The following is a 27,504-nucleotide window of genomic DNA, read 5'->3' as shown; positions in this document are numbered from 1 at the left end:
AAGCAAAGAGAAAGAGAAAAAGAGAGAGAGACGGTCCCCAGTTTGAAAGCCGGTAATTAGTGGCAGATGAACGGAAGCTCCGCTATACCACCGGAGCAACGCGGAGAGGAGAGGGTGGATGACAGCCTTCTGCCGCAGAGAAAAAAAGCCCAAATTAGGCTGATTTCACACGCAGCTATACCGGCATCCCCACTGCATGCACAACGCCTCACCTTATCCCATCTTGCGACTCTCACCTACCCACACACCCACCCACCTCGACCACCCATCCGGCTGTGTGCTGACTTGGTGATGCAGGGTGGAGCTGGACGCATGGACAGCCGGCAGGATAATATCTCGGTCTGAGTGCGTCTTAGATGATCTCCGTCATCACCGGGTCGGTACCCCCGCTCTCCTCTTTGGGTATGTACAGCCTTGCTTTGGTATAGTGCAACTACAACGTGTGTTCAGCGCGCGCTGCGAACAGAACTACTAGACAGTTTTGAGGGGAGACGCTTAACAAGTCTAATTATGAGATCACTTGGGCTCTGCGATTTTTCTCTTGCGCACAGAGCCCTGCAGTTTGCAGAAGGCGCGGAACGCAGCGGGGTACTGACTATTAAATTTAAAGTAGAGCTGGCGATATAATTTCTGAACGCAAAGCAGATAAATGCTAGCTCATTTTGCAGCCTTCTGTCCTTTGCGTTATTCCAGCGGATGAGAGAACCCCGGCCAAGGGGCGCCCCTGTGACCGGAGGAGGGTTGGATTCTCCCGGCTGGTGACCTCCTGCTCCGGGGGACAAATCCTCCCACCACCGGGCATCACCTCCTCTACCCCGGACAAAAACCCACGGAGCCCACCGATGCGTCCGGCAGCCCCTGATGCTCGGCAGTGCTCCGGGGCTTTCCGGTCGGTGGGAGAGGCTCGAGCCGCGGCCGCGCGCTAGGATGCTGCGCCAGGTGTTGCACGCGGGCCTGAGGACCTCGTTCCACGCGCTGGGTCGGTTCGTGGCGAGCCACCCGGTCTTCTTCGCCTCCGCGCCCGTGCTCCTCTCCATCTTGCTGGGTTCCAGCTTTAGCCGGTACCGCGTGGAAGAGGACGTGGAGAGCCTGCTCGCGCCCAAGCACAGCCTGGCCAAGATTGAGGGCAACCTCGTGGACAGTCTGTTCCCAGTGAACCGCTCCAAGCACGCGCTCTACTCTGACCTGCAGACTCCGGGCCGCTATGGGCGCGTGATCATCACCACCCGAAAGGGGAGCGTGATGGATCCGGTTCATCTGGACGCCATACTAAAGGTACGCACGTGCACACATGGCACAGACTCTCAACTCATTTCTTTAGTAATTGTGAATTTCAGCTGACAAGCAGTCTGATATATAAAATAAAATAAAATAAATGTAAAAGTATCTTTAAAGTATTTTCACGATTAATAAAGAAATGATAAAAACAAATATGACAACGAAGCAAATAAACACGTACACAGGTGTCTGCTGAAGAAATAGGCTTCAACTAGTAGGTGCCAAGATTGAAATGGACGGAATGTGAGCCGACCTATAACCTTTGAATGGTCATTTTTAGAGTTCGAGAGCACATATAGGCCTACCCACCCACTCCGCGAGGAACCTGTGGCGAAATGCCAAGCGAAAACACACAGCACTTGAAAAGTACAGCATTTGACAAGTTAGCTACTGTGCCCTTTAAATCATGGTGTATACATCAGAAAACGAGGTGCATCTACAGCTTTAAAAACAAGCTCTCATTCAGAAACACAAAGAGGTGAAGGTCAGTATCTGTAGGCTGCCTCACTCCTCACTCTCCGTGACTGATATTCATTAACTGGAGTCTTATTTCAAATCACCCTGACAGCCTTTTGAGGTTATTAAGCAGGGTATCCTAATCACACGTTAACTGGAGCTTAGAGGTCTCTATGTTGGTACACCTAAATGGTGTTATGAGTATCAGCCTGACACCCCTAGAGCAATTAGTTTAATGATTTCATGAAGTTATTAGGCTGCTATCAGAGCTTGCTGACTCATATGCTGGACACGCCGAGCTCTGCTGAGGAGATTGAGTTTGTGAGAGCTCCATCCACGCATGCTTTTCTGTGTATGTGTTTATCAAAGAATGTTATTGTGGCCTACTTTACATACATGCAGAATTCAGCGTTGGTCCACAGAGGACTGCCACAGTTAGAGAGCTCAGAGCTGTGCATCTTTTGCTGCCAACGGGCAGCGAGTGAGAAACAGGTTGGTGCATAAAAGAGAGTGCTGTAAAAGGGTAAATCCACTGTTACGTAGTCTTACAGTGTTGCATATCATCCGTGAGGTTCAAGACTCTGTAATTTTCCTTTTCCTGTGTCTTTGCTTGCTCTTGGCTTGCCCTCAGCATATGAGTTCTTGCATTTTCCCAGAAGCTTTTTTTGCATCCCTCTGGGTCTGAACTTGTTGCATGTAGTAAGTTAAAGCATGCGTCGGTGGAGAGAGCGATATCAGCAAGAGCGAGAGAAAGAACTAGACGGGATTTCCACTTGCAGTAAGAGTAAGATTTCTGAGTCACACCCATTGACTGCATCTACTGAAGTATTTAATCTGTAGTTGGTAAATAAACTGATTCACTACAGCTCGCTCTTTTTTGAGGTGGTTTTCATCCTTTGTGGGAAAATGTTCAGTGTTCAAACAACCCGTACTTTACTGTTATGTGATACTGCATGTTGTTTTTGAAAAGACAAAGCAAATATACAGCATCATTTCACTGCAGGGGCACACATGTGAGCCAACACCATGGTCAAGAAATGTCTTAACAACTGTTTACTGGAAGTATATTATTATGGATATAGACTCGGTTCCCAGAGGATACACAGCGCTGTGTTAATTGTGTTTTTCTTTTTTAATCTTTTTCCACCAGCAGGTTAAAGTCTCTATTTATCGAGTAAAAATTAGAATTTCTCTCGAGGCATTTTCTGTTTAAGTCAAATGTTATTATTTAGAACAAATCTCTGCTCTACAGTTCTCCTAACATGGCTCTAGTGTGGTTTTAGAGCCCAACCAATGTATCCATTTTCTTTACTGTTTATCCAGTTTCTTAGAGACTGGTCAGAAATCCCCTGGAAACCTCTGGTCGCTATGGGAAAACAGTGACTGGTTGGCGAGTGGTTACTGGATGTCAGTGAGTGAAATCAGTTGCAAAGAGGGTTCTGCGCCGTGACCTCCTTGTGATTGATTTAGTCCCTAGCAGATTACTGGAATTGCCTGTAGTTTCCATGGAAGACTGCAAGCACTTGCTAACTTACCATAAAGTGGTAGTAATGTTTGGAGAAAGTAATCAGAATCAGCATACTTTATTAAGGATAGCATACCCTAAGGAAATTATGTGGGTTACAGTTGCTCCAATACGCCAAGGGTAATAGACTAAACTATTAAAACAATCCAATATGTTACAGATTTACAAATTTAAGAAATAGCACTAATATATATATACAATCACTCAATGATAAATATCAAGGATTAACAGAGGTGAATATAAATGAATATCAAGAATATTGACAGGAATATTACAGAGTAGAAAAGAGTGTGTGCAAAAAGGATGTAACTATTGCAGTGTTTATAGTGTATTAGATGGAGGAGTTGTACAGGGAGATGGCCACGGGCAGAAAAAGTTGTGCTGCACTGGCTTTACTTGCTCAACTTTTATTTTGAGGTTGAATGGTCTCCATTTCCAGTTTGGGTCACACTTTTTACAGTTTCACAACTACTTAGAGAGTGATTGGCAAGTGTTTGCAGAAAAGTCGATGTCTTCCATGCAAACTAGGTGACTGCTGCTTTCTGCTAGCAACCAAAGCACTCACAAAGAGATTTTCAATGCAGTAGCATTTACCTTTTTTGTGTACCAATGTCACATAACAATAGCATGCAGCCTCCTGCAACCACTCATCAAGTGGTCTCAGAATACTGGTCTCTAAATCTTCGTGATTGGGTCTTTAACAGTAAATTTCAAAGGGATTGCTACCAACCTACAACAACCACTTGCAACAGGTTAGGGATACTCATTCTTTCTCCTAGCGACCAGTGGTTACCTGGTTTCTGACACCCAGTCTCTAGTTCTGTGTGACTGGGGCTTTAAGTTTACAGGAGGGCTGCAGGATATGTCAGTTTTCACACAGCAAAAAGCAGATACCCCCTTTATAGGTTGGCACAAAACACACAGTCTCACACCTATCATATATAGTAGCATCACAGATGGTTTTGCAAAGTTTCTAACTAGTCCATAAAATATGTTGCTGGAAAGTTATCCCCATCAAATATCTTCGTATATGTTGATGTTGGATTTTTTAACACAATAAAAGATTCCCAGCCATCTACAAGAATTAATTATTGTTTATAGTCTTGTTTTATGAATATTTTTTCTTTAACTCTCACCACCAGCTAGTTAGTGATCCACAGAGAATATAAATCTGAAATAATATCCACCTTTTAAAACAGGGTCACTTTAGTTTCTTTAACATAACAACCATGATAAGACTTTATTATCCCACAGAGAAATTTTCTTGGAGACATAATGCATAAACACACTTCATACACCTACGTACACAGTAGCTGTTTCATGAATTTTATATTGAGGATGATTACTAAAAACCCTTCTTGAATAATCAAAAGAAAACAATCGACTCTGTGTTGATAGAGCATGGTAGGTTTACTCTTGATAAAGATAACTGCATGCAAGTGGAAGTGAAGTTAACGTTCACTTGTAGTGTTCAACTATTAAAGAGCAGGCATCTGAAGTTAGTGTACGTGCTTGAGGCACCTACAGCAGGAATTTTAAGTCTCTGCCATGAAGCTGTCGACAATAATGATGACAGAGTGGAAGAATTTGCAGTAAAAGTTTATTTTACAATAAATCTTAGGACAGGTTGCTGCAGGACAGTAACTTTTAAACCAAAATTATAATAATTTTCAGGAGACATTCCTGCAGAATCACACTCCCTTTCTTAAGCCAATGCAGCAATCTGAGGTAGGAGAAAGCTTTTCTCGTGTTCACCATGGCAGAGACTGGCATCAGGCCTGTTGCTTAGTAACCAGCACCGTGGATGCTGGCACAGTTGTCCTCTCGCCATAGAAATGGAGGAGTACTCTGAGACAACTATTATTTCTCTGTTGAGTAATATATAAACACATACACACACACAAACACACACACTTCCCCAAATTTCTCTCCCTAGTAGTCGCACAAACAGGAACACAAAGTAGGTGAATGAGTGGCTGACACTCAGTTTGTGTGCTGCGTAGTGAAACTTTTCACTGTTCCCACAGTTTATCCAGGAAAGCCACCGTTAAGCTGAGCAAATAAAGCTCTTTCTCTCTTTGTTTTCTCTGCTCGCAGCTCCACAGACGGATCTACCAGATGCAGGTAACTGTGCCAGCAACAGGCTTCAACAGTTTCAACTACTCCTTCTCCAACCTTTGCCTTCTTGATGACAAGAATGTCTGCATCATCGATGACATCATCCGCGCCATGGAGGAGATCCAGTCAGCTCGCAACTCCAATCGCTCCATGCCCGTCCTGAGGTACCCCATCACACAGCTGGCAGATGGGCGGCAAGCGTACATTGGCCACCAGATGGGTGGTGTGCAGGGCTGGGGTCCTGGGGGGGCGATGCGAGCTCAGGGAATGGGAGTGAGGGGAGAAGGTGTCCGATCTGCCAGGGCGCTGCAGCTCACCTACTACCTCCAAGCCCCAGGCGGCCTGATGGACCGGGTGGCCAGCCAGTGGGAAAAGGCCTTCTGTGCTGAGTTGCAGCACTTTGCAGAGTTGCACCCAAAGTTGGGCTTCTACCCTTCTACTTCATCTTCTCTGAGGACAGACTTCCAGTTCTCCTCAGTGCTGGCACGTCGCCCCCTGTTGGCCAGCCTGGGAGTGTGTGGGGTGCTTGTCGTCCTTTGCTGCTCCATGAGGGACTGTGTGAGGTCCAAACCCTGGCTGGGACTGCTAGCTCTGCTGTCCATCACTCTATCAGGCCTTACTGCTGCTGGGATACTCAACCTGACTGGGGCCACCTACAACTCCACGTACTTGGGGATCCCTTTCGTCATGCTTGGTAGGTTTAACTCTGATATATTTGCTGTAGAAATAACAAATAATATCACAAAGTATATTTTACCTTTTGGGTGTTTATGAAATAATTTTCCCATTTATCTGGAACTGACCTGTATGTATAGGACGTTTTCAAAGAGTAACCGATGCTAATCCATGGCAGGTGGGAGCCGCACAGAACATTGGCATTGCTTTTCCTTCGCAGTTTGCTTGCCTGTACCTCGCAGCCTGCTTTTTCAGTACCTGTTGTAATAGATTTTTCAGATGTCTGCCTAAGGCTGAATGCCATTTCAGAGTAGACAGGTCTTCAAAATGACTGACAAGTGGTGGGGCATGAACTTGACTTACTGATAGAGAGGATGATGGTAACAACAACATGTTTTTTGACGAGTGGCAAAAACTAAAACTAAAGGTTCAAAAAAGTTTTAAGTTGCAGCTGAAGCAGAGTCTTGAATGAGTTGTGAGATGGGACAGGAAGTTATTTTACATGCCAACAAGACCTCTGACTTTAACAACATTAACTTAACTCACCATATATGTCTTTATTCACCACTTTGCTTTCAATCATTAGTTGTTAATAAACTCTGGCTGTCTTACAGAGTGTGTCTTTTGTGTGTCTTTTCCTCCGCTCTCTTCTTTTCTACTCACCCAAACCAGTCATGACAGACTGCTACTCCCTAACCCCGGTTCTGACAGAGCCACACACAGATACATACACACATATGTAATAACACTTTACTCACGTTGTATATAACATTGTACACAGACTATCTTCCAGATCTTCAAACTGAAGCCCATGCCTTAAGCCTGCAGTTTTTTTAATGGCCAGCAGGAGGTGCCCCCTCTTTTTGCAGAAACAAGTCTGGTTGCATAGAAGTCTACAGGAAAACTACCCTACTGTTCACTTGATATGCGATCACAGTGAACACTTTTCTGATTAATGCTTTAGCATTTCAAGTCTTGTTTATTACAAGATGTCTGTTGTCTAAATTATGGTATCAATTAGTGTGTAGAAGGATCATAAAATATGGTTTGCTTTAGGGTGAGCCTGCCGTGTTCTTGAGAAGTCCTTGCACAAGTGCACAGTTGTCCTTTGTTTCTCAGTAAGATCTACCCTGCACTTAGGACTAGTTTCAAGGAATAAAATGGTAGCCATCCATTCGCTTCCACTTATCCTTTTTCAGGGTCGTGGGGGGGCGGGAGCCTATCCCAGCTGTCACAGGGCGAAAGGCGGGGCACACCCTGGATAGGTAGCCAGTGGTAAAAATGCCCAGCTTTTCCTTTAAATACAACTTCACTTTGGATAACAGTCGGTGATCACATCTTTGTAATTAAACCTGGTACAATTTAAGTTTATATTCTGTGAAGAGGCATTGCTGTGCTTTGTTTATGTCGCATCAAATTTAGTACAGCTGAAATGAAGACACTTTTAAAACTGTTTGTGCAACAATACTGCTTAATGTAATAATCACATTCTAGTGATGGAAGGAAAAACCTTTCAGTGCAATTTATAACCCTCTGTAAGTGTCCAAAGAGCTTAAGGTTGATTAAGGGGGCAGCCCCAACATGCAATAGATTTTGGAAGCCAGTGAAAATGCTGATTTACAGGTAGTATAAAACTTGGGTATCAATGTAATTATATATATATATATATATATATATATATATATATATATATATATATATATATATATATATATATATATATATATATTGTAATGACCTGGCTGGGGTTGTTAGCCAGGTGCATTCTGGGTATTGTGTTGTCTCTGTGTTTTCTATCGTTCTGCTAGTTCATATGTGTTTGATTTGCATGTTGTGTTAGTGTTATGTTAATGTAAGCCACAGTGAAGTTGATGTGTGTTCTGTGGAGGGGGGTGAATTGGCATGGTTGGCTGACACCGCGACTCTATGTGGTGGGAGCGTGATAGGGGTTCGGTGTCAGCAGTGTTACGTTGTTGTTGAAAAAGATGGTGAATAAATGCCTGTGGTGAACCACTACTGCTTCCTGCTGGATTATTCGGGGATTACCAGTCTGCTGCTGAGACGCTCGGGGTCATGCGGTGTACGAGGCACGAGCGCTCTCCATTCATTGCGAAGTTTAGCGATAGCTGCTAGCGCCCCGCTAGCCATTTAGCTAGTGAGCAGTTTAGCCAGTCAGCTCCCCAAACCCACAGTCGTTACAATTGGTGTCAGAAGTGGGATTCATGAGTGTCTAGCAGACACTATGGAGCCGACCATAGGCGAATTAGAGCGTGTAATCCGAGACAACAGCTCGCTTCTGGAAAGCATGGCTGCCGAGACCCAGCGGAGAAGACCCGAGCTGGGGCGGCCAGAGGGCCACAGCGCGCCCCGGAACAGCCACCCCCTGCTCTCCCTGCGATGGGAGGGGATTCCTGGGGCCGCACCACAGCTTCCTGGCAGGACGGCTGCTAAGCTACAGCACTACACTGGGGCGACGCAGCTGGAGCCGTATCTGGCCCAAGTTACGCTGGCTGCCACTCACAACGGGTGGGGTCAAGAAGAGACTGCCACCCACCTGGCGCTTGCACTGGAGGGCCCAACGCTCCAGGTTCTGCTGGACCTGCCCCCAGAGGAGCAGCGCGACCTCCGGGCCTTGACCACGGCGCTCGGCAGACGGTTTGGACAGAGACCACCAGCCGAACAGAGCAGGGAGGAGCTGGCTTGCCGACGCCGACGCGAGGGAGAGAGCCTGGGGTCCTTTGCTGCGGATGTCCGCCTCTATGCCCGACGGGGCTACCCGACATTCCCAGGAGCGGCACGAGAGGAGCTGGGTCTCCACGCCTTCCTGAGGGGCCTCACACCGGAGAGGCTGCGACAGCATGTCCGGCTGTCATCCCCCCGAGACCTGGAGGAGGCACTGAGGGAGGCTGAGCGGGCTGAGGAGGTGCTGCGGGTCGAGCCAGGGACCCGACGATCGGCCAGGATGGTCGAGCGAGAGATGAACGCGTCCCAGTCGGATGAGGAGGAGGAGGCCAGACGAGCCCAATCAGAGGCAGTTCCACGTCGGAGGCGCCGGACGGACTGCTGTTATCGGTGCGGGGAACCTGGTCACCTCGCCCGGAACTGTCCCGCACCTAGTCCTCGGAGCCGAGTGACATCACCGACGGGAAACGGCCACGGGGTGGGACAGTGAGGGAACCCCCACCCCAATCGTTAAACCCTCTCCATGACACTCATCCCGTGGTGGGCCGCTGTGGGTCCACCCGTGGACTGTACCTGGACTGTATAGTTGATGGACGGTCTTGCCGGGCCCTGGTAGACACGGGGTCCACCATCTGCTTGCTGCGAAGGGGGGTGCTCCCGGAGACGGGTGGCTCATTGCCAAAAGACTGGACCCCTACTCACACAGCGTTGTACACTGTCACAGGAGAAAAGACTGTGATGCCGGGGAAAAAGACTCTGCAGGTGGTGGTGGGAACGAACAGTGTGAACCATGAGTTCTGGCTTGCCGACATAACAGACGAGTGCATTGTTGGACTGGACTTGCTGGCCCACTGGGGGGCACGGGTCGATGTACCGGGAGTTGCCATCCACCTTGGTGCTGAGACCGTGCAGCTTCAAGTGGGCCGCGGTAGCCAGGGACAGACCCCCACCCCACCAGCACCCCCAAAGCCCTTACGCCCCGCAGCTCCATGCCACAGCCAGGGGCCGAGGGCGGCAAGGGTGCGGAAGAGGACCCAGGGGGTGGACGTAAGCAGGGCCAACATCCCGCAGCCAGATTCGCCGCCTAGCTCGGCAGTCTCCCCGTCACCTGAGACTGTCGCGGCAGTAGAGGAGCTTGGGCGGCGAAGTGGGGTGCACCTCAGTGCGACACAGCAGCAGCAGTTGCAGAGCCTCTTGGCAGAGTTTATGGACACTTTTGCCGCCAGGGAAGAGGACTGCACAAGGACGGGCCTGGTGCAACACACTATAGACACTGGAGCAGCTGCTCCAATCCGGCTGCGGCCCCACCGCCTGCCCCTCGCCAAACGCCAAGCTGCCGAGGGACTGATAAAAGAGATGGCAGCTAATGGCGTCATTGAACCCTCGGATAGTCCATGGGCCGCACCTATGGTTATGGTGCGGAAGAAAACAGGGGGGTGGCGCCCTTGTGTGGACTACAGGCGTCTGAACGCGGTCACCCGCAAGGACTCTTACCCGTTACCTCGCATCGATGACGCACTGGATTACATCGCTGGGTCCAGTTGGTTCAGCTTGCTAGACCTCCGCAGTGGGTACTGGCAGGTGGAGCTCACTGCCGAGGCGCAGCCCAAGACTGCATTCACCATAGGGCAAGGACTGTGGCAGTTTAAGGTGATGCCTTTTGGACTATGCAATGCACCAGCCACGTTCGAAAGGTTAATGGAAAGGGTCCTCAAAGACATTCCCCGTGCCCGCTGCGTGGTCTATTTGGATGACTTGCTGACTCATGCTAAGGACTTTGAACAGGCCGTGGCCAACCTACGAGAGGTTCTGACTGCCATCCGCGGGGCCGGACTAAAGCTGAACCCGGCCAAGTGCAACCTTCTTGCTCGCCAGGTGAAGTTCCTGGGACATGTGGTGAGCGAACAGGGGGTGGCTACTGACCCCGAGAAGGTGGTTGCTGTGGGGGACTGGCCTACCCCATCGAACGTCGCCGAGCTACGAAGCTTCCTGGGGCTGGCCTCCTATTACAGGAGGTTTGTAAAAGACTTTGCCACCGTCGCTAGCCCCTTGCATCAGTTGACAAACAAGGGTCAGCGGTTTGGTTGGACGGAGGGCTGTGCAACGGCTTTCGAGCAGCTGAAAACTGCCCTTGTGAGTGCCCTGGTCTTGGCGTATCCTGACCCCAGCCAGCCTTTCCTTTTGGACACCGGCGCCAGCAACGTGGGGGTCGGAGCGGTGCTCTCCCAGAGGGGAGAGGCTGAGGAGCGAGTGGTGGCATACTACAGCTGCAGCCTCAGCCGGGCCGAGAGGAATTACTGTGTTACCCGGCGTGAGCTGTTGGCTGTGGTCCTGGCGGTTCGTCACTTCCGACCTTACCTCCTGGGCACTAAGTTCCTGCTCAGGACAGACCACGCCAGCCTAACCTGGATGCTGAACTTTTGCCAGCCAGAGGGTCAGGTGGCCCGGTGGCTGGAAATACTACAAGAGTACGACTTTGAGGCCCAGCACCGACCAGGGCGGCAACACGCCAACGCTGACGCCCTGTCCAGGCGCCCCTGTTCTGCGGATGAGTGCCGGTACTGCAGGCGCATGGAGGAGCTGGACCGGGGTCCGACATCGGCAGCAGCAGAACCTGAGGGTGTGGATGAAGGGCAGGAACCTTTCACCGCGGCGGAGCTACAGCAGCACCAGGTGAGCGATCCAGCGCTGGAGATGGTGAGGGACTGGATGGAGGCAGGGACACGGCCAGACTGGTCCGCCGTGTCTTCCCAAGGGCCCGAGACAAAGTCGCTGTACTCCCAGTGGAACAGCCTGGAGCTCCATGGCGGTGTAATCTACCGGCGGTGGCGAGCGCCAGACGGGGGAGGCGACATACTCCAGCTCCTGGTTCCCCGGGCCTTGCGGCCTGAGGTCCTCCGCTGGGTCCATGGGGCTGCAGGTACTGGCCATTTTGGGAATGGCAAGACGTTGCGACGGCTGAGACGGCGGTTCTACTGGCCGGGGTGTCGTCAGGACGTGGAGATCCACGTCCACTGCTGTGACAACTGCACGGCGCAGAAAGGTCCCAGCCAGCGCTCCCATGCCCCATTGCAGCAATACCTAGTTGGGGCGCCAATGGAGCGGATCGGAGTGGATATCCTGGGTCCATTCCCTGTTACTGATGCCGGCAACCGGTATGTCCTGGTCGCGATGGATTATTTCTCAAAGTGGCCAGAGGCGTACGCGGTGCCGGATCAGAGTGCGGTGACGACGGCGCGGACTCTGGTGGATGAGATGTTCACGCGGTTTGGTGTACCGGAGGAGCTCCATAGCGACCAAGGGAGGAACTTTGAGAGCCAGGTGCTGGGAGAAGTGTGTCGGAGGCTGGGGATGAGAAAAACGAGGACCACCCCCCTCCATCCTCAGAGCGATGGTCTGGTTGAGCGGTTCAACCGCACGCTGGCCACCCAGCTGGCCATCCTGACCAGCCAACATCAGAGGGACTGGGACCAACACCTGCCCCTTGTTTTGTGGGCATATCGAACAGCAGTGCAGGAGTCAAGTCAGTGTACTCCTGCAGCGTTGATGTTCGGAAGGGAGCTCCGGACCCCGGTGGACTTGGTGTTTGGAGCGCCCCCTGAGCCGGAGATTGCTGGTGGACCAGAGATGGACTACTTCCGGCGGCTCAGGGAGCGGTTGCACACGGTGCATCAACTGGCAAGACGGACATTGGAGGGAGCCGGGGCCCGCCAGAAACGGGCGTATGATACCCGTGCGCATGGTCCTATGCTGGGGGCCGGAGATCGGGTCTGGGTGTTCTGCCCCCAGAGGAAGCGGGGGCTGACCCCCAAGCTCATGAGCCACTGGCAAGGCCCGGCCGGGCGAAATCCTGGAACAGCTGTCGGAGGTGGTCTTCAGAGTCCGGATGCCGGGGCGGGGAAGGCGGGTGGTGCTACACAAGGACCGGCTGGCGCCATACCATCCGCTTGCCCCCAACCCGCAGGCTGGTGTGCAGCCTGGGGACTCCTCGCCCCCTACGCCCGGCCCGGATGGGGGCGCCATGGATTCCCAGTCGAGGCCGAAGCGTACTCGACGCCGGCCCGGACATTTGCTGGACTACAGTGTGGACAGTTAAGGTTGTGGGGACACTAAACCTTTTTGGGAGGGGGCTGTGTAATGACCTGGCTGGGGTTGTTAGCCAGGTGCATTCTGGGTATTGTGTTGTCTCTGTGTTTTCTATCGTTCTGCTAGTTCATATGTGTTTGATTTGCATGTTGTGTTAGTGTTATGTTAATGTAAGCCACAGTGAAGTTGATGTGTGTTCTGTGGAGGGGGGTGAATTGGCATGGTTGGCTGACACCGCGACTCTATGTGGTGGGAGCGTGATAGGGGTTCGGTGTCAGCAGTGTTACGTTGTTGTTGAAAAAGATGGTGAATAAATGCCTGTGGTGAACCACTACTGCCTCCTGCTGGATTATTCGGGGATTACCAGTCTGCTGCTGAGACGCTCGGGGTCATGCGGTGTACGAGGCACGAGCGCTCTCCATTCATTGCGAAGTTTAGCGATAGCTGCTAGCGCCCCGCTAGCCATTTAGCTAGTGAGCAGTTTAGCCAGTCAGCTCCCCAAACCCACAGTCGTTACAATATATTAGGGGTGCAATGATATTCGTATCGATATTGAACCGTTCGATACAGTGCTTTCGGTTCGGTACGCATATGTATCGAACAATACAACATTTGTAATTTATTTTATCAACTTTCCTTCTGACGATGCTGTCTGTGTTGAGCGCTCAGTGAATCTGCGTTCGATTACTCCGCCTAGGCTGCACTGTCGAGCGCAGATCCACTGAGCGCTCAACACAGACAGCATAGTCAGGAGGAAGAGCACAGGGCAAGCTAGCGAGACAGAAGTTAAGCTCTCCTTGCAAGATGGACCTCCCCCACCCTCATTCAGATCTGGCGTTTGGAATTATTTTGGTTTTCATGTGACGTATGACCCTGAAGGTAAGCGAGTCATGGACTAAAGTAAAACAGTATGTTGGATGTGCCATGCAATGCTTAATTACATTAGTGTGTTAGCGCAGTTAGCTCGTTAACGTGTTGGCCGTCTAGCCCCATGCACGGGGCGATCGGCGGTAGCTTGTTAACGGAGATTTGCCGTGTTGTGGCGTTAAGGTCATTTCAACGAGATTAACCTGAAAGCACTAGTGGGAACACAACGAATATGACTGCACATTTACGCCGACATCATCCTAGTGCAAAGACAAAAACAACAAGCATGCTACTAACTTTAGCCGAGTCATTTAGACAGCTGTTAGCACGTGATTCTCCTTATGCTGCTGAGAATATAGCCCAGAAGAAGCGGATAGTATAGCTTTTATTTTGGAAAGAGACATTTCTCTGTAATAAACTCTCTTTTCCAAAGATGAGTGATTCCTCAATCAGATACAGGGCTTGCAAAATCGCTAGCCCGACGTCCCGGAGCTAGCGATCTTTCCAGTCGGGCTACAAAAATCTCTCTGCCCTGCCCGTCGGGCTATTGTAGGAAAAATATATGTCAATGCTTTTGCATTCTTTCAGAAATGTAGCTGGGTAATTATGTCATTGGCATCGGTGAGCCACTGTCAATATGTGACATATTGAAATCGCGTTTGAATTTGCGCTTGTTTTTTTGCTTTCACTTTGCAATGACAGCACTGATCTGTGAGTGATGATAATTTGTGCACCAATTCCTCTGACATCGTCTTAATAATCGTTAGCTTACTATGCAAACATGACAAGTGAAATCTCCCGCAGCTTAAACATGTGAGAGGTTGATCGCGCAGAGAATCGCTGAGCTTATGTGAGTCGTGTGTAAAAGTAGCAGTATATATATTTTAGTTCTGCTGAGCCAAATAAGACAGGTCGGGGTGAAGAAGTGACAGCCAAAGAAAAGCTTACCACAAAACGGAGAAGTTATGACAAATGAGACTATAAGGCAAAAAGAAAGTGCAGCTTTATGGTTTCATGGACAAAAGAATTTCTGTGGCTGCAATATGACGAGCTAAATAACCAGGAGTGCACATAAGTGGTCCGCAGGTGCGCATTCGCTGTCAAAATAAAAAACGCGCACAAGGGTTAGGGTTAAATTTAAAAACTGTACTTTTGAGTTAAAATATATATTTATAATTTTAATAAATGACAAATTAAAAAGGCATGAACATTTTTTTTGTATCGAAAAAATATCGAACCGTGACACCAAAGTATCGAACCGAACCGAACCGAACCGTGAATTTTGTGTATCGTTGCACCCCTAATATATATATATAATTTAAGGATAAATACTTCTTTGGGGTATTGCTAAAAACAACAACTAATATTAAACAAAATTAACATTTTGTTTAACTGGAAATATTAAAGACATACAAGCATATTTTTGATTTGGTGATGACTTTTCCACATGCATTCATAACATTGTTGTAAATGGGGTTGCACAGTAGTATTTATCCTACTGTGTATTTCCTAAAGTGAAAAAAATCAATCAGCAGTTTAACAAACCTCTGCTACTGATCAGTGACTATTTCAGCTGCGTAATTGGATTGTCTCTGCATTCCTAATTATGCAGCACCTTGCATGTGGAAAGGGCCAATAAAGTTGTATCAGTGTTTGAGCATTCATTTGTGTTGCATTTGGCACTAAATTAATTAAGTAAATTTGTTTATTTGGTTGGGCAGGGATAAGATATAGAGAAGGAACAAAGAGAAAGTGGGCGAGGAAAGGCTGCTGTCAGGCTTAGAACAACTGCAGAGTGAACAGAAAGTACAGGGAAACAGGCAGAGAGGATAAAATATGAAATATCACTCCAAATGCAGGCTGAGATAAGGATTCTCTTAGCAGAAAATGAAGTTAAACTGTAGTTAGAAGGAAGACAGGCAGGCAGGGAGAAGGATCTTCTCAGAATGCAAGTGGGCAGACAGAAAAAGGTGGGAGGACAGCGTGAGGCGAGAGAGAAAGCTTTGTTACAGGGGAAGATAGGATTTGGATTAAGGAAGAATGCTGTATTTTTGTAATATCTTAAAAATGACAGAGATTTGTGTCTTTCTCTTTTAAAATCAATCACAAGAGATGTTTCACATTGTGCTCGCTAATTTAAAAAGTTGCACATTGATGGGATAATGACTTTGGGCCATTAACTCACCAGGTGTGTGATTGTGTAGCAACGAGGGTAAATTGTTAACGGTAAAGGATCAATCTGGTCTGCTTCAGCCTGCCATTACTGTCACTGCTGTGGCTCTGTGGGTGTTGCTAACTTTGCACTTTTCACCTCTGTTGTGGAGCTTTGGGGAGTTCTGCCTAACAGAAATGGTGCAGTGCACAGTACATCAGTGTGACAAGTGCAAGCTTCCTGCTTGTTTAAAACTGAGATTTTTTAACAGAAACGCAGAAAGTAAATACAGTAATCCAAATTTTCCTGGTGACCCAATCACCATGTGAATTAATTTGGACCCCAGTTTGGGGGGGGGGGGGGGGGGACTGATAACTGATGGACCATTTTAGTCATTTTTTTATAGAAAATATCACAGTTGTACTTTTCTCATGACTTAATTTCAGGCTTTCTTCTGTTTCATAAACCTGCCAACTAAGGATTTTTCATGTTTGAACAGTTGGTCAGATGCACAAAAATGTTTCCTAGAGCTCTAGGAAAATTTCAGGCATTTTATAGAAGAGTTTGACTGATATATTTGTTGACCACTTGTTAGGGTACTTGGGAGGCTGAAGTTTTTCATGATTACTGAACTTCGATTTTGTCATTATTTATCATTTCTAATATTTTGGGTTCAATGTTAGAGTTTTTAGTCTTCTGGTTTCTGTCTGTGTTCAATAGTTGCTCTGTTTCCCCTGTCAGCTGTATCCCCTTGTCAACTGGATACAGCTCTCATAATACAGTCTCTGTGTTATGTTTCCTGTTTTACTTTGAAAGTCCGTGTCACATGTCAGTGTTTTTAGTTTTGCTTCCCTTGCCTCATTAGGCTTGATTTGTCCCAGCTGTGTTTCCCTCCTGTCTCCCATTCCCTGATTGCTCCCTCTGTGTATTTAAACCCTGCGTTTTCCTTGGTCTGTGTTGCTATTTCTCTCGTTTCATACTGTGTGTTCTGTCTGCCAGTCTGTTTTGTTATTTTGTTGTGTTTAGCAATAAGTCAGTGTTGAGTGTACCTTTTTATCTCCGTAAGTCTGTACTTTGGCTCCACCATTCCTGCCTTCACCGAGTACAAGAGACCAATATTGGCCTACTGTACATACTATAACTGCAGCTATGTTGAAAGTTTTGTTTATTTTACAGACAAAAATGCAGGGAAAAAGCAGTACAGTACAAGTAGGACAAATACTTCATATCAATTGTCAAGCACAGTATGGTGATTTGACCTGGTTTTGCAGTTGACCATGAACTCATCTGTTTTCCAGAGAATTCTAGAGTCAAATGTGAGGTCATCAGTGCAAGAGCAAACTTGGTCAGGCACCAGGGCAGGGGTGGCAAAGTCCAGGCCTTGAGAGCCGGTGTCCTGCAGGTATTAGATATCACCCTGGGTCAACACACCTGAATCAAACGATTAGTTCATTACCAGGCCTCTGGAGAACTTCAAGAAATGTTGAGGAGGTAATTTAGCTATTTAAATCAGCTGTGATGGATCACGGACACATCTAAAACCTGCAGGACACCGGCTCTTGAGGTCTGGAGTTTGCCACCCCTGCACCAGGGCAATGATCCCAAGCAGAATAGTTGAAAAAGAAAAGAATCAAGGTGTTGCAGTAGTCCATTCAACATCCAGACCTCAACCTTAATGAAAAGCTGTGGCAGAACCTTAAGAGAGCTGCCAGAGCGAATAAACTGAAGCATTGTTGCAGAGAAAAGTGGGCATAAATTACTCCACAATGATGTCGGAGACTAATAAAGTCATAAAGAAATTATTGCTGTTTCACAGGAAAACTCGTAAAACCAAGCTGCTCTTAAATTCCCCAAATTTATTTTTATTTTGTAATTTAACTAAAACAGTCATCCCCACATTCAGTCATTCCACATTAATTGATATGTAAAAATCAAATTAATGGATCATTTAGTTTTTAAGAAAATGTCATATAAGCACCTCATGAGATAATCTGTTTACCTTTATTTGTTTTACAGTATTGTAAGTTGTTTTTTCACATATTTATTTAGACAGTTATTAAAAACTGTCTTTGGGGGAGGCAATTTTAGAAGCTTACCATTAGCTTGATTTATCAATTTCAAAGCCAGTTTAGATATGTGTTTGGGGTCATTGTCCAGTTGGAACATCCAGTTGTGTCAAAGGTTCAACCATATAGCTGTTGATATGAACAATTTGCAGGTAGTCCTCCTGCTTCATTATTCCATCCACATTCTACAATGTACCAGTATCACTGCCAGCAAAACAGCCCCAGAACATGATGCTCCCATCACCATGCTTAATAGCTAGCAGTGCTCTTAGGTTTATAAGCCTCACCTTTATGCCGCCGAATAATTCCGAATTCCTGTTTTCATTGTGGCCAAATAGCTTAATTTACGGTGGTATGCAAACGTTTGGGCACCCCTGATAATTTTCATGATTTCCCTTCATAAATCATTGGTTGGTTGGATCAGCAATTTCATTTTCCCCTTTAAAACCAGTCGGAGCGGGCATGCTCCGTTTTGCGTAACTATTTTTAAATCCCTGTAGCTCTGCAACCACGTAAGCTTGCGCAGTAATTTTTTTGCATAAGAAACCGGAAGAGTTGTACTTACATGTTATGCCATCAGCTTGTCCTAGGTCACGGTTTCCTTCCACATATAGCTTTGCAAAAACTGCATAAAAAGCACTTGCAGCAACAAAAACATAATATTCCAGAAACTCGCTTTGCCGATCTGATCAGCTGTTCATAACACTTCCTACGTTGGAACAGACGTCAGCGCGAACTATCGCATGTCCGCCATTACCTGCTTGGAACCGGAAGTGATTCTTTTTTTTTTTTTTTTTTTTAACCTTCGGGGCTTTATAAGCCTACACTGGTGTTTTCAAAAGTCATGTTTGACTTTATGACTTTCTGTATCGTTTCTGGGATGCTTAGAACTCAAATTGCACTGCTGGAAATAGTTTATTTTGATGCAAATGCTGGTTTTTTTGCAAATTTGCATTATAATTTTCTTTTCCGTTTTTCCTGCAGTATATAAAAATTGGTGTATCTCAAAAATAAAACTATGAAGACACTCAAAATAAATTTCCTGTTGTTGGAAAATATTTTGTGCACCTTTTTTGTGTTTACAGTTTTGAGGGATAAACCTCTTAAAATTCTCTAACTAGAAATATATATATATATATATATATATATATATATATATATATATATATATATATATATATATATATATATATATATATATAAAAACCCAAAAATGATTTTAAATTTTTTGGTAGTTTATTGCACTTTTTTGCAATTTGTGTAGTTATTATGCACTTAATGCATACATATTATTAAAGTTTGGGCTATAACGGTTGTATTGATGTATAGCAACTTGAAATGCTCCCAAAAATGGCACTACAGCATGTAAAAATATAAAGATAAGCTCTGGCAGACTTGGTTCTATGGTAGGTCTTAAAGGGTTAAATATATCATGTAGCAGATGAACACAATGATATTTGAGAAGTGAAATGAAGCACAGAAAGTGTGCAATAGTTACTTAAGCTAAATTAGGCAGGTGTATAAATTTGGGCACCCTTGTGGTTTTATTGATTAGAATACCTTTAGCACCAATTTTTGGAACATAAAATTTGTTTGGTAAGCTCATTGACCCTTGACCTACATACACAGGTGAATCCAGTCATGACAAAGGGTATTTAGGGTGGCCATTTGCAAGTTTTTCTCCTCTTTGCGTCTTCTCTCAAGAGTGGCTACATGGGAGCCTCAAAACAACTCTCAAACACCTGAAAACAAAGATTGTTTAACATCATGGTTTTGGGGAAGTATAGAAAAAGTGATCTCAGAGATTTCAGCTGTCAGTTTCCACTGTGAGGAACATATTGAGGAAATGGAAGACCACAGGCACAGTTCTAGTTAAGACAGATCAAGGAAAATCTTAGATAAGCAGAGGCAAAGGATGGTGAGAACAATCATAGTCAACCCACAGACCAGCTCCAAAGACCTGCAACATCATCTTACTGCAGATGGTGTCGCTGTGCATCATTCAACTATTAAGCGCACTTTGCACAAGGAGATGCTGAATGGGAGAGTAATGCAGAAGAAGCCATTTCCGTGCACATGCCACAAACAGAGTTGTTTGAGGTATGCTAAAGCACATTTGGACAAGCAAGCTTAATTTTGGAATAAGGTGCTGTGGACTGATGAAACTAAAATTGATCTTGTTAAAGTTGAGGGTTGCATGGATTCCAGTCAGTATCAGCAGATTCTTGAGAACAATGCTCAAGAATCAGTCACAAAGTTGAAGTTGGGCCGGGGCTGGATATTTCAACAAGACAATGACCCTAAACACTGCTCAAAATCTACTTAGGCCTTCATGCAGAGGAACAAGTACAACGTTCTGGAATGGCCATCTCAGTCCCCAGACTTGAATATTATTGAAAATCTATGATGTAACTTAAAGTGGACTGTCCATGCTTGGAAACCATCAAACCTGACTGAACTGGAGATGTTTTGTAAAGACGAAAGGTCCAAAACACCTTCAACCAGAATCCAGACTCTCATTGGAAGCTATAGGAAGTGTTTGGAGGCTGTTACTTCTGAAAAGGAGGATCTACTAAATGTTGATGTCATTTTTCTGTTGGGGTGCCCAAATTTATGCACCTGCCTAATTTAGTTTAAGTAACTATTGCACACTTTCTGTAAATCCTATAAATTTCATTTCACTTCTCAAATATCATTGTGTTTATCTGCTGTATGATATATTTAAATGAAATTGCTAATCCAAACAACCAATGATTTATGAAAGAAAATCATGAAAATTATCAGGGGTGCTCCACTGTATGTCTCATTTGACTATAAAACATTTGGCTTGTCCATATAGGCGGCTGAAAATTTTAGTTGAGGTTGAAGGTTTACATTTTGGAGCAAGGGCTTCTTCCTTTTTGGTAACCTCTTAGTCCATGGTGATGTAAAAGTTGTGTCATGGTTCACTTTGTGGCAGCCAGGAGGAAGGACCCAAATGCAGCTTTATTTGCTGGAAAAACATGAACACCAAATGCAGGAAACAAAACATAAAACTAGAAGCAAGGAAACACAGACTCTAGAGGGTACAACGTGACAACAAGCAGGGAAAGACAGGACTAAAATACACAGAACCAGAACCTACCCACATGCCAAAATTGGTATGGCCCGGATCTGGCCCACACAATGTGCTTACACATGGCCCACATACCGCAAAAAAAGACAGCCCTTTGGTGGCCCAGATCAGGTTTGCCAGATGTAATCCACACATGGGGCAGCACAAGGCCAGTTGCAGACACACTGGTGGTTCTCTGCAAACCTGATCTGGCCAAAGGGCCATCATTTTTTGCGGTATGTGAGCCATGTGCAGCCACGGGCCAGTTGCAGACACACTGCTGGCCCTGTGCTGGCCCAGAACAGTTTCAGCTCTGGCCCCAGATGTCAGCCTAATGTGTACCTTAATCAAGCCATGTAATAACAACGTGTGCCGGAACATAACAGTGCAAAAGTAACATGATGAAACTCTGTTCAGACAGTGAATGGACTGATTCTTATATAGCACTTTTCTACTCTCCCGGATTACTTGAAGTGCTCTATACAACATGCCACATTCACTCAATCACACACTTTCTCTAAACTGAGTGCTTCCTAACTACATTCATTCAGACTGGAGGAGCCAGGGATCAAAATGTGTACACTCACAAACCTGTCAAGCCTGCATTTGAAACATTGGCTACCATAGCAGTATAGTATTTTAACATAGCATTTGGATCTTCTAACTAAAATAGGAGAATAGGAACATAAATAGTGCCATCATTTACAGACCTGGCCCACATCTGGTTGACATACACCCTGCCATGACACCAGTCAGTCAGAAGTGCCAGCTTGATGCCGGATCCGGGGAAGACCTGTTTTCTATGAGCCTGGGCCACATAAACCAAACCACAATTGGCCAGATGTGGCATGCTATCACATAAACAGTGGCATCTGCGCCAGCCCTGACCCATATCTGGATGACATACCACTTACCATAGAAAAGACTAAAGAACTAAGGAGCTAGGAATACTTGAGACAGAAACCAAAACCGAGAGACTAGCAAAGACAAATCATGAAATCAAGGATAAATAATACAAAACAGAAAACATTGGGTCACCGTCCCAGGAGCGTGACAACGTGCTTCACTGTGGTCAGTGACACGGATGTCCAGCAGCCATGGCAGGCTTGAGTCTTGGTGGTTCCTGATTGTTCCTGAACAACAACCAGTTTCCTCTCATCTGGGTGTAACAATTTACATCTTCTTCTAGATCTTGGTAAAGTGTTGATAAATCCAACTAACTTGTCGTTACCTACAATTGCTGGAGCTGATTATTTTGAAATCTTCAGTTGTTCCTCCATGTCTCAAAGGGACCATGGCAATTTATGCAGATCTACAGTTCTCCTTCTTAGATCTTCACTGAGATCCTTGGACTTCCCTATTGTTTTGACTATTGGTCAAATCATTCATCATGCTGACAAAGAGAAACTACCAGTTGTGGTAAATCATAATCACTAATGAGAAGTTAATAAGCTTTGGCTAAAACAAGGTTAAAAGACACTGAAGAATCTGCAGTAACACTTATTTAAAGATTAAAACGTGCATGCATATATCTGAGCCTGTATGTATACTTTTTACCCTGCGTGGATTAGAGAAAATCCAACACCAACCCAAAATTATGCAACCAATTCTCATGTTTTAATTCTTAGGATTTGAAAATCAACATGACATTCGTGACTATGATGAGTGTAAGTAAACTTCCAAACACAACTCTACATACATACATTATATCCCCCAAGGATCATCAGCAGCAATACTTCACTTGTTAAGATCGCTTGTTAAGATTTTTTATTTTCTTCTGCCTGTTTGCTCCATTTTTGCCATAGTTAACAAACTGACAAAGACTTTTCAATATCTGAAAAAAAAACCCATTTTGCAACACAGTAGTCGTATCAAGGGCAGACATAGTTTCAGGAAAAAGAAACATCCTTCTATGTTCCTCTAAGTGCTTCTATATATGTGAGTGTGTCTGCTTGTGTGCCTGTCTCCTGCTGGTAAATATCCTTGCACAAGTGCTGTCTCCAGCCTCTCTTTTTTGCTCTCATCTTGTCTCTGCAACATTAACCTCTGCACCTCTTTTCTCCGTCATCCTCTGTCTAATTCCCTCTCACAAGTCGCAGATCTGCAGACTTTCTCTGTACTCCACGCCCACGCCTCAAGTGTCGGTACAATGCGCCTCTGCTTAGGTGTTAAGTGTTTCGCCATGCTGAGGTCACTGGAGAGGGGGGTGATGGTGGTAGCGGTGGGGTGTACATGTGTTACTGGTGACTCACGGATGCTATGGCAACCACAGAAGGAAAAAAACCCTTAAAAACCATCTGCTGCACCTAAATCAATGTGTATGTGCAGCACGTGAGACTGGACAAGCACAAATTCATGGAAATGGGCACTAATTTGCTTTATTGAATCGACAATGATTCATTCCTTTCACTTATCATGTGAAAATTGTGCTGTTGTTTTAAGACTATTGGTCTCTTTATTGTTGCTACTGCAGGAGCAATGGCGCTTCTGGTATTTCTCACGTTGGGCATGTTACAATCAAAAGAAAATGGCATTTTCACAGTGTCTTACATCTGTCATTTCATGTATCTCCACTTCAAATGGGATTTTGGTGTGACCTCATACAAAGAGGGAATATTCAGAAGCACTATTGCACTACCTTGTGCAACACTGGGATTTGATGAAATGAATAAACTGAAGCAACAAGGCTGAAAGATCCCCAGTTTGAGATTGGGAGGAGACACAAATCCCTGGGAGGTTCTTATATAGTTTTGACCCCTTGTAAAGAAGAGAGGAGCTTTAATTTTAAGCCTAGTTACAAGAAAACATTTGTCTTTAATACAGGTGATGTCTTGCATCCCAATAAATTACCTTGGTTTTCTGCTAAGGGAACCATGAATTAAAAACAAAGAGGTTGGAGTTTGGAAAACAGAGAGCTAAGTATCTTCTGGTGAACTGTGAAGGTTCTTCAGATAAGTCAAGAGACATCATTTGCAGCAAATGAATAAAATAAATAATTAAACTAAAATAGTTAATTTATTTAAAATAAATAATTAGAATCTAATTTGTGTAATTTAGATAAAAAACCCAAAAAAACCAAAACATATTATTTATTCTTAATTTTCAGATTTGCTTTTTATCTGCAATTGTCTCAGTCTAATCAGATTGGAGGCTTACTTGTGGTTCTTGGGGTATTTAAATGTAGAAAAAGTGAGGCATAGCCTTCAGCTTCCTGGCCAGCTTTGGAACCAGCTACCAGTTTCCTGTGATTCACTGAATATTTCTTTACTCATCTCTTTTCTTTTTCTGTATGTTTATACCTGACTACTGTTTTTAGTCATTGACAGTATTTAAAGTTTTACTCTCTAGTTTCTATATAAGAAACAAGCCAAATAGAGCAGAAATAACAAAGTTCTGCTAAAGTAATTTTTTTTGGCTAAATAAGTGTGATACTGTTACAATCTCTTTTAAATTTGTTGGTCTAATACAAGATTCATTCTCATTGCTGTTCTATTTGTCCTCAGGTCATGGGCTCTTCGGCTCCTTCGAGATGCTGTCATCGTGGAGACGAACCCGTGAGGATCAGCATGTGAAAGAGCGTGTTGCAAGCGTCTTCGAGGATGTTATGTTGCGTTTCTCTGGCTCCACCATGATCCACCTGATGACCTTGGGCCTGGCCGCCTCCCCGCTCACCAACATGGAAGCCGTCCGGCTCTTCTGCCGCACTGCTGCTCTGGCCGTTACCATCAGCTATGTTTACATGTTGTCCTTCTACAGTTCCTGTCTGGTGTTTACAGGCTACCTGGAGACCGGGTACAGACATGGCTGCTTCTGCCGGCGAGTCCCCAAACCAGACCGTCTGGACTCTAAACCGGCTTGGTACAGGTGTTTAATGTACACTCGTTACCAGGAGGAGACCCAAGTGACGAATCCTCCACAAGGGATTGGTCACACTCACACACCAAACCCTGACCTTACTCACACGCACACACACCCTCACCCGCATACAACTAACAACCCCGCTGTTCGTGGACATGCTCATGTTGCTAACTCCACTCACCCACACCCACACCCTCACCCACATTCCACAGCAAGCACGGACCCTCATCCTCAGGACTCCCACCTTTTGTTGGGCTGTGTGCGACGTTGCTATGGAGACTGGATCACTAACACTTATGTTAAACCCTTTGTGGTTCTGCTGTATCTGGTTTACATCTCTTTTGGATTGATGGGATTCCTACAGGTGAGACACCTGGTGATTTCTCTTTTACAGAATTATAAAGTCTTTATTTGTGGCATGTAATAAAAATGTTTGTGTCGTCAACAGGTGACCCAGGGTTCTGACCCTAGCGCACTGGTTGCAATGGACACCGCAACAGTATTGTACACCCGAGCCCAGCAGCGTTACTTCAGCTCATACTCTCCTGTGATTGGATTCTACATTTATGAAAGTGCCCCTTACTGGAATGCCTCAGTGCAGCGGGATCTGCTGGAATATGCCAAAGGCTTCCAGAGAATAAGCTGGCTGGAAGCTTACCTGAACTACCTGTCAGATCGCAACCAGTCCACCAGCCAGCCGCGGGAAAATTTCACCCGCACACTGCGCCACGCCTTTCTCCGTGAGCCGCAGTTTGCTCACTTTGCAGATGACATTATATTTGCAGAGCGCGGCCAGGGCGAAGAGCCTGATGTGGCAGCTTCTCGCATCTTCTTGGTTGCCAAAACAACGGAGAACAAGCGCGAAGAGATGTCAGTGCTGCTGGACACGCTGCGACGCCTGTCACTGACCTCACGAGTCCGCTTCTTAATCTTCAACCCTTCTTTCGTCTACCTGGACCGCTATGCTGCAGCAGTCAGCTCCCCACTTAGACACTCACTGCTGGCGGTGCTTTTCCTGTTGGGTCTCTCCTCTCTGGCTGTTGTGGAGCCCCTGGTGTCTGTGTGGCTGGGCCTCACACTGCTCTCTGTCCAGTTTGGCGTCCTGGGCTTCATGACCTTATGGGGTGTAGAGCTGGATTGTATGTCTGTGCTATGTTTGATTTCAGCTTTGGGGCACTCAGCAGACTGCAGCGGCCCCCTCCTCTGTGGCTTTGCTGCAGGTCGGGGTGAAAGCAGGACTCGCTGGGTGAGAGTGGCACTGGAGAGACACGGTGTTCCCTCTTTACAGACGCTCATCTGTTACGGTGCTGCCCTGGTACCCGTTGGCTCCATACGCTCCAACCTCACACGCACACTATTTCGCTGCCTCACCCTGACGGCCGCTTGCTCGGCCCTGCACACGTTGGCTTTCCTGCCCACACTCCTCACCTTCCTGCCCCCCTCCAAGAGCCGGGGCCATGGACCTGGAGGGGAAGGACAGAGACAGGAGGTGGAGTGTGTTGAAATGAATGACAGCACCAGAGTTGTCGACCAGATCACCACCGTCTGAGCATGGGATGAGAAGAGAGGAAGACAGGTTTCTAGTGCACATGTTACCTGCTTGTTGCTAGTGCTGTGTGGCATGTGAATGAGGTGTTTCCTAAAAAGCTAATGAGACATTAAATTTAATCCAGGTTGTGATGTAATCACAGAGGAAGTGCCACACTTTTCACCAAAACTTGCTTTAGATTCAGTCACTTTGTTTGGCTACTGCTGTCTGTTCACCATATCAAGTTGCACAACTACAGTGACATGAGGCAATCATCTGTATGACTCGAGTATTTCTACTTTATTGCTGGAAAAATAAAGACAAAATAAAAAAATCAAGATCTTAGCATTGTGATTTGTAATATATCATCTTGTGGAAATATTAGCATTTAACAAAAGTCCCCTTGTATGGGAGTTTTTTCTTCTTCTTTTTTTTTTAACTCTAATTTGTTCATTTTCAGCTCAAAATTTCTAATTCTATTCCTGCTGGTGTAGCTTCACATGATCTACTTTTTCAAAATAATTTTATCTTATTCTGGGTTTTAATGCAGCCTCTCTGTACAACCCTTATCTACAACACGCCATTTTGGGTATGATCCCCTTCCATTTAAGTCAACGTTCTTTTGACTGGCTGCCCGTGTGGAGCTGTAAGCCCACAATGTCGTGGTCATTACTCAAGAGAAATTATGTATTAAAAGTAATGCAGTATGTTACTTCAATACTTGACCAACCCTATATCATGACAAAGCATGTAATAGACACACTGGTCCACTATGTCCATTTCACGCTTTGCCCCTTCAAAGCATGAAATGGACAATCATGCAGAAGTTGCAGTACCAGAAGAGGAAGATAATATATTTAAAGCAGTACAATCCAGCGTTGTTCTATGTCACAAACAATTAAGCTAGGTGGCTAAAATGTGTTTACATGTAAATGTGTTTATGATGAACTGAATGCAATGTCTCTTTAAGCGCTTTCCTGTGATTATTTTAATGTTGGCTTGAAATAAAACATCTCCCTCTGTTGGTACTGCAGGTTAGTGAATTATGGAATTTGGTACAGTAACACGCTGCATTAGTGTGTTATTGAAAGACGTAATGTGATTACAGTATCACATTAC

At 45.7% G+C, this 27,504-nt stretch overlaps 1 protein-coding gene across 2 annotated transcripts; it reads left to right on the top strand.

Annotated features, from left to right (window-relative positions):
- Positions 1-7: 7 nt before the first annotated feature.
- ptchd1 (patched domain containing 1) lies at positions 8-26,723 on the top strand. Of its 2 annotated transcripts, XM_085286720.1 has the most exons (5): positions 8-402; positions 694-1,275; positions 5,357-6,071; positions 24,503-25,221; positions 25,306-26,723. In XM_085286720.1, exons 2-5 carry the CDS (start codon positions 862-864, stop codon positions 26,404-26,406), a joined length of 2,949 nt encoding a protein of 982 aa, XP_085142846.1. In that variant the 5' UTR covers positions 8-402; positions 694-861; the 3' UTR covers positions 26,407-26,723. The 2 variants fall into 2 exon arrangements, with proteins under 2 accessions (XP_085142846.1, XP_085142847.1); XM_085286721.1 differs by having other exon boundaries at positions 8-1,275.
- The last annotated feature ends 781 nt before the right edge of the window (positions 26,724-27,504 follow it).

This window comes from Mchenga conophoros, linkage group LG9 (assembly GCF_057382185.1).
Source record: "Mchenga conophoros isolate Kocher_MC1m ecotype Shallow Benthic linkage group LG9, M_conophoros_male_GT1.1, whole genome shotgun sequence".
Lineage (NCBI taxonomy): Eukaryota > Metazoa > Chordata > Actinopteri > Cichliformes > Cichlidae > Mchenga > Mchenga conophoros.
The sequence above is the reverse complement of the archived record's forward strand: the minus strand, read 5'-3'. Positions and strand labels throughout refer to the sequence as shown.

Excerpts from the sequence above, each read along its gene's own strand:
- ptchd1 (XM_085286720.1), top strand. The coding sequence starts at position 862 with ATGCTCGGCAGTGCTCCGGGGCTTTCCGGTCGGTGGGAGAGGCTCGAG. Across the intron at positions 6,072-24,502 it reads GATCCCTTTCGTCATGCTTG|GTCATGGGCTCTTCGGCTCC; the intron begins GTAGGTTTAACT and ends ATTTGTCCTCAG. Across the intron at positions 25,222-25,305 it reads GATTGATGGGATTCCTACAG|GTGACCCAGGGTTCTGACCC; the intron begins GTGAGACACCTG and ends TGTCGTCAACAG.